Source organism: Numida meleagris, chromosome 32 (genome assembly GCF_002078875.1).
Source record: "Numida meleagris isolate 19003 breed g44 Domestic line chromosome 32, NumMel1.0, whole genome shotgun sequence".
Lineage (NCBI taxonomy): Eukaryota > Metazoa > Chordata > Aves > Galliformes > Numididae > Numida > Numida meleagris.
In genome coordinates, this window is record NC_034437.1 from 611415 (window position 1) to 618275 (window position 6861).

General features: G+C 69.0%; 1 protein-coding gene across 1 annotated transcript in view; it reads right to left on the reverse strand.

Moving 5' to 3' along the window:
- KMT2D (lysine methyltransferase 2D) overlaps positions 1-6861 on the reverse strand; it is a gene marked incomplete in the record, with an annotated part of 24919 nt that overhangs the window by 4570 nt on the left and 13488 nt on the right. The window contains 9 exon segments of the mRNA XM_021379074.1: positions 45-209; positions 303-443; positions 524-2794; positions 2894-3595; positions 3719-3951; positions 4071-4137; positions 4322-4409; positions 4509-4632; positions 4791-6802. Of these exon segments, the coding sequence (XP_021234749.1) occupies positions 45-209; positions 303-443; positions 524-2794; positions 2894-3595; positions 3719-3951; positions 4071-4137; positions 4322-4409; positions 4509-4632; positions 4791-6802 (5803 nt within the window).

Here is a 6861-nt window from a genome sequence, read left to right on the forward strand (position 1 = left end):
CCCCCCCCAGATTGGGGTGGGAGATGCAGGAATAGCCCCCTCACCTTGGTGAGCAGCTGGGAGTAGTAATCGGGCACGCTGTCCAGCACGGCGCTGCCGAAGGCGCCGCGCAGCTGGCTCTTGCCATTGATGGGGCTGCTGCCGAAGGGCGCGAAGAGGCTGAAGTTGGCCGTGATGGTCGGCTCGGTCAGCGGCAGCAGCGAGAGCTCCTGGGGGCAGAGCAAGAGACGGGGAAGTGGGGATAGGGACGGCCCCACGCCGGGGATGGGGATGGCCCCACGCCGCGGCCCGCTGCCCCCTACCTGTTTCAGCTTCATCAGGGCCTCCCCAGGGCGCAGCCCCTCGTCCTTGCGCAGCTTCTTGCGGGAAGCCGGGACCCGCTCGTTGCCCTTCTGCACCCGCTTGGGCTTGGCGGCCACCGGCTTGCGGGCAATGGAGGGATCCTGGGGAACCAAAGGAAGAAATCCATGCAGAGCACATCCCCGGGATCAGCCCAGCCCCTGTCCCACAGCACCCCGCTCACCTCCCGGCCCAGCAGCACCGGTTGCGGCCGCGGCTCCATCCCGGCGCCCCGGTTCTCCGCGTGCCCATTCAGCTCTCCCGGGCACTGTGCTGACAGCTGCACGTTCTTGGCCCGCAGCAGCTTCTGCAGCAGGAGGTGCCCGGCTTCGGAGCGGCCGCCCGGTACCAGCGGGCTGCTGGCTTGGGCTGCCCCAGGCTCCCCGTTGGCCTCCGGTTTGGCCGCTTCATCCCCGTCCGTCTCGCATTGCACCACCGCTGCCGCCGCCTCCTCCTTCGGCTCCTGCTTCACCAGCACCTGGGGGGGCTCAGCCCCGTTGATGTGGGTCTCACCAGGGTCAGCCGGGTCCGCGCCGGGCACCTCGGAGTCCCAGCGTGTTGCATCGGGTGCCAGCCCCTGCTCTGCCGGGCTGGGGGCTGAGGCCGGGACCCCCGGTGACATCTTCTTTGGCTCTTGGGGACTCTGCTCAGGGCTGGCCAGGTGCTGGGGGGCACAGCCCACACCCAGAGATGAAGGGGCCGGGGGCGTGGGGAGCTGGATGAGGCCGGGCTGGGGACCGCGAGCGGCCAGGGCTGCTTGCACCAGCTCAGCCAGGGGCTGCTGCGGGGTGGGGGGCTGCCCCCGCGCCCCCTGCTCCTCCGCCGGGACCCCCGCCCGGGCCTGGAAGAGGGGTCCCAGGGGGCGGGGGGGCTGCCGGGCCTGGGGGCCGTGCTCCGGGGGCTGCCCAGGGAAGGGGCCGGGCTGGCGGAGCGCCTGGCTCTGCTGCAGGAGGCTCTGCTGGTGCCGCTGCACCAGGAGGGCCTGGAGCTGCTGCTGCTGTTGCGGCGTCAGGTGCCGCAGCTGCGGGTTCTTGGCCAGGACCCCCTGGAGCTGCGCCCGGATCTGACCCATCAGCGGCCCCGGCACCTGGCCCAGGAGACCTGGGGACAGCGTGGGGGCACCCCCTGGCTGCGCTACCGGCCCCGCTTTGGGGCTCTGGAGCTGGGGGGGCTGCGGCTGACCCTGTGGGGTGCCCCCCGGCCCCTTGCCCTGCTCTGCAGCCCCCGTGGTGTCCCCCTGCAGCTCAGGGCGAGTGGCCCCTGGGCTCTGCGGTGGGGCGAGCAGGGGGCCCGGTGCGGCAGCTGCTCGCAGCCCCGGCTGGGCGGGCACAGAGCCCAAGACCCCGGGCTGAGGGGAACCCAAGAGGAGCTGCTGCCCTTGCCCCAGCTCAGCCTGGTGTTTGGGGGCTTGGGGCTCGCCCAGCCCTGCGGGGTTCGGGGGTCCCTGCTGCTCCCCTCCATGCAGCTGCCCCCCGCTCTCGCCGCCCTCGGTGGGCAGGGTGCCGCCCTCCGCTCCTCCGGGCTGGTCCTTGGCAGCCAGGACCGCCGGGGCCGGCTGCATTCCCTGACTCAGGTGCAGCACAGAGGGGGCCTGGCCCATCACCCCGTGCTGCGGAAAGTGCTGGATCGGGGGCTGCCCCTGGCCCAGCCCCAGGAGGCCCTGCTGGGCCGCTGCCCCCGAGTTCTGCTGCTGCGGGGCCAGCAGCGCCCGTGCCTGCCCCAGCTGCTGGGACAGCACGAGCCGGTGGCCCAGCATCCCCGGAGTCTGTGGCGAACCCAGCACCCGCTGCTGGTGGGGGGCCAGCAGGACCTGCCGCTGGGGTGGGGGGTGGCCCAGCACCGCCTGGTGCTGCAGCCCCGGCGCGTGGCCCAGCAAGCCCGACTGCTGCTGCTGCTGCTGCTGCTGGGGGGAAAGCTGCTGCACCAGCAGGCTCTGCTGGCTGCCCATCAACCCCGGCTGCTTGGGCACCATGGGCTGCCCCACGGCCCCTGGCTGTGGGGTGGCTGCTGGCTGCTGCTGCTGCTGCTGTCCCAGCAAGCTGGGCTGCCCTACCATGGCTGCTGGTTGCATGGAGCCTTGTCCCATGACGCCTGGCTGCTGCATCGAGGTCTGCGCCATGACACCCTGCTGCTGCTGCTGCTGCATGGAGCCTTGTCCCATGACCCCTGCTTGCTGCATTGAGGCCTGCGCCATGACGCCAGGCTGCTGCATCGATGTCTGTGCCATGATACCTTGCTGCTGCTGCTGCATCGAGGCTTGTCCCAGAACGCCAGGCTGCTGCATGGATGTCTGTGCCATCATGCCAGGCTGCTGCATGGAGGTCTGTGCCATGACACCCTGCTGCTGCATCGAGCTCTGTGCCAAAACACCAGGCTGCTGCATGGACGCCTGTGCCATGACACCTTGCTGCTGCATCGACGCTTGTCCCATGACGCCAGGCTGCTGCATGGACGCCTGTGCCATGATGCCAGGCTGCTGCATGGAGGTCTGTGCCATGACACCCTGCTGCTGCATCGAGCTCTGTGCCATGACGCCAGGCTGCTGCATGGACGCCTGTGCCATGATGCCTTGCTGCTGCTGCATTGATGCTTGGCCCATGATGCCCTGTTGCTGCATGGACGCCTGTGCCATGACGCCCTGCTGCTGCATCGAAGCTTGTCCCATCACCCCTGCTTGCTGCATCGACGCCTGGCCCATGACACCTTGCTGCTGCATCGACGCCTGGCCCATGACACCTTGCTGCTGCATTGACGCCTGGCCCATGACACCTTGCTGCTGCTGCTGCAGGGACACCTGCCCCAGCATGTTCTGCTGCTGCTGCTGTTGCAGTTTCTGGGCCAGCTGCATCCTCTGGAGCTGCCTCTCCTGCATCAGACGGCTGTCAGCGGTCAGACCCCGGAGCGCTGGGTTCCCAGAGAAGAAAGCGTTGGAGGTGCCGGGCACCGGAGCGTTCCCCACCGCCTGCTGGCCCATGAAGGACAGCCCCTGCTGCACGGCCATGGACACACCGCCCTGGGGCAGCCGCAGCCCCCCAGGCTGCCCCGGCTGCTGGCCAAGACCTTGGGCCCCCACCACCGTCCCCGCAGGTTGCTGGATGCCGTGCGCCGAGAGGAGCTGCCCGGGGAGCTTGGACATGAGGCGGGGGCTCTGCGAGGGGCTCAGGGCCATGACGGCCGAGGCTTGGTGCTGGTGCTGCTGCTGCTTGTTGCGGTACTCGGCCATCAGGTTGGTGTGCTCCTTCTGCTGCTTCCGCACCTGCAAGGGGTGGGGGGAAGCGATGTGAGCAGCAGGGAAGGCAGCACCGTGTGAGCACCGGGGGAGGCAGCCCGCTTGGGACACGCGCCCACTCTCAGAGCATCCCCCCCCCCAGCCCTTTACCTGGTCCAGCTGCTTCTGGATCTTGCTCTGCTGCTCCGTAACCAGCTTCAGCTTCTCGGCGTCGGCCTCGGGGAACTCGCGGCCGGCCTTCTTGGCGGTGCGCTGCTTGGCGCAGAGCGCTTTGCGCGACTTGCGGTGCGCGCCGATCTGCTCCTCCAGCACCTTCAGCTGCATCTGCAGGAGCTGCTGCGTGTGGAAGAGCCACTCCTCGTACTGCCGCTGGTCGGCTTCGTCTGTGGGGGGCACGAGGGGGCTCAGCTCGGCGGGGTCCCAGCTCCGGACCCCGGCTCAGCTCAGTCCATGGGGGCAGGATGAGGCCCTGACCCCCCCCCCAGTGCTGCTCAATACTCACTGATGACACCTTGTGCGAAGGTGGGAGGGTTGGGGCGAGCCTGGGCTGGGTCGGTGCCGCTCCGTTCCTGCAACAAAGAGAGGCATCAGTGCTGTGCCCCCTCCCCTATGCCCCTATTCCCTCCTCACAGCCCCCCCCTTACCCAGGGGACAATAAAACTGCTGGCCTACACAGCTCCTACCCAGCGGGGATCCCAGCGCTGAGCCAGGCAGCCCTGAGGGCATTGCCCCCACCCCCTGCATCCCACTCACCTGCCCGCTCCCTGCCAGCATGTGGTTCTGCATCTCTGAGACAGCCGGGCCTCCCGAGAGCCTCTGGGCCAGCAGGGAAACCTGTTGCCTTTGGGGAGACGCAGAGAGAGGGGATGAGATGCAGAGATAAAGGACGAGACGCATTTCTATGGGTCCTACCCGCCCCACGCCCCATTCTGCCTCTTACCTGTTCATCCCCGGGGCCACCCCGATGCTGCCCTGGGCCATCACCTTCTTGATGCCCTTCAGTGCCACCATCTTAGCTTTGGCAATGGGGTCCATGATGTCCTCAGCAGCGAACTTGTCCAGGTCTGCGAGAAGAAACGGGATGGAATCGATCCCCGTCCGCAATCACCCAGGGACGATGCCGCAAGCCGCCACGTCAGGCTGCAGCCCCACATCTCTGACCCATAAGTGCCCTTCAGAGACAACCCCACCGCCCCGGACCGTGATCCAACGCAACACCTACCTGTGTCTGGGAAGAAGCTGTTGGCCAGCTGCTGCTGCATGACGAGCTGGGGGGGCTTCAGGCCCAGGGTGGGGGGCTGCACCCCGGCCATCGGCTTCTGCACCAGCACCTGCTGCTGGCTCTGCTGCGGCTGCGCCAGGGCCACCTGCACGCCGTGGGGGGCTGCCAGGACGTGGGGCTGCCCGGAGGCCATGCCCATGTGGGGGCCCAGCGCCGGACCCTGCTGGGGGGTCCCAAGCCGCGGGGGCTGCGGTGGCATCAACTGCGGCCTGGCCACCAGCCCCAGCTGCAGGGGGGGCTGCGGGGTGCCCAGGCGGGGTGGCTGCGCGTCCATGGGCTGCGCGGCCGCGTGCAGCATGGGGTGCCCCGGGGCGGGGAGTTGCGGGGTTCCCCGCGGCAGGTGGGCCGACATCTGCTGCTTCTTCTGCAGCTCCTTCTTCTCGTGCTCCAGGAGGTCCTCGATGAGCAGGGGCAGCTCGCTGGCCACCAAGGAACTCTCCATCTTGTCCAGCTCGTCGGCCGGCGAGTGCCGCGCGCTGCCCAGCCCCAGCGCCCCGCTGTCCAGCTCGAATTTCTCCAACAAGGGGTTGCTCTGGTTGCCCAGCTGGGCAGGGGCCAGCCCGCGCCCGGTGCCAGCGTACGGGTCCTTCTCCAACGTGGAGCTGCTGTTTGGGAAATGAGTCAAGCCGAGGCGAGCGGGGCCAGTGCTGGGGCTCAGGAGGCTCTGGCTCGGTTTGAGGCTCAGCCCCAGCGACGCAGAGATCTTATCCGTGCCCTGCAGGGCCTCCGACTTGACAGGGAGCCGCTCGGAGCCGCCGGCGGTGAATTGACAAGGTGAGGTCTTCAAGCACCCATCCTCCAGTTTGGGTTTGACGTCGGTGGGCAGCGCGGTCGCCTTCGCCTCCAGAGCTTGTGGCTTGAAAGTTGGGTCGGGGGGCAGCGCCGCGCCGGGCACCAGCCCCTCTTTGGGCACATCGCGGTCCTCCGCCGCTGGCGCCGCGTCTTTGCCATCCCCGGGGTCAGGGAGCTTCAAGCTGGGTCCCGTTGGCTCCGTCTTGAGCTGTGCCTCGCGCTCAGCCTTCTCGTTGGCCGACTCGACCAGGCGGAGGTGCTCGTTGAAGATGTCCTTCTTGTCTCCGGTGTCCAGCTCGGGGTCGGTGTAAGCCAGCAGGTCGAACTCGTCGCCGTTCAGCAGGTCGTCCAGGTGAGGGTCCGCCGTCTCCAGGCTGTCCAGGTTGCCCAAATCATCGTCCCCTTTGGCCACGTCCGGATCCAGGCTCAGGTTTGCCAAATCGTCGTCGTCTTCCAAATCCTTGTGGGAGCCGAAGTCGTCGTCCAAGTCGGGCTCCACCGGCACCTCGCAGGGCAGCCGCCCGCCCTCCAGGCTCAGGTGGCTTTTCCCCGGGGCCGGGGTCGGAGCCGTGCCATCCTTGGTGCCGTCGGGGCGCAGGGCAGAGCCGGAAGACAGCGGGCGCGGGGGGACGTGCTGCAGCTCCAGGCCAGGGGTGGGCAGCGGGGCGGGGGGCACCGCTTTGGCGTGCAGCTGGTGGTGGCTGTTGCTCATCTCGGTGCCTTGCGGCGAGGCGGGAGGCAGCGGCACCACCGGCATCTTTTGGGGCTGCAGCGCCGGAGCGGGGAGCGCCTGCATGGGCACCACTGGGGCACAGAGGGGCTGCGGGGTGCTCTCCTCCCCGGGCAGGAAAAAGCGAGGCCGGGGGGGTTGGGGGGTGAAAGGGGAACCCACGATCCCGCCGGGTCCCTTCTGCACGTTGTGTCGCAGCTCGATGAAGGGTGCGCCCAGGGTGCCGGGGGATGCGGGCACCGGTTCGGCGGGTGCTGGTAGGCGGGTGCCCAGGCTGCCCACGGGGGGGGTGCTGGCGGCCGGGGGAGGGAAGCGGGAGGCGACAGGGAGACGCAGGGCTGCCTGCTGCTGCTGCCAGAGGTGCTGCTGCGGGGACAGCGCCGGGAAGACTCCGCGGGGGTAGAAGGCCTGGGGGGGTCCAACCGGCGCCCTGCAAGACACCACGGTGTTGGGGCACTGCCACGGCCCCAAATCCACCACACGTGGGAT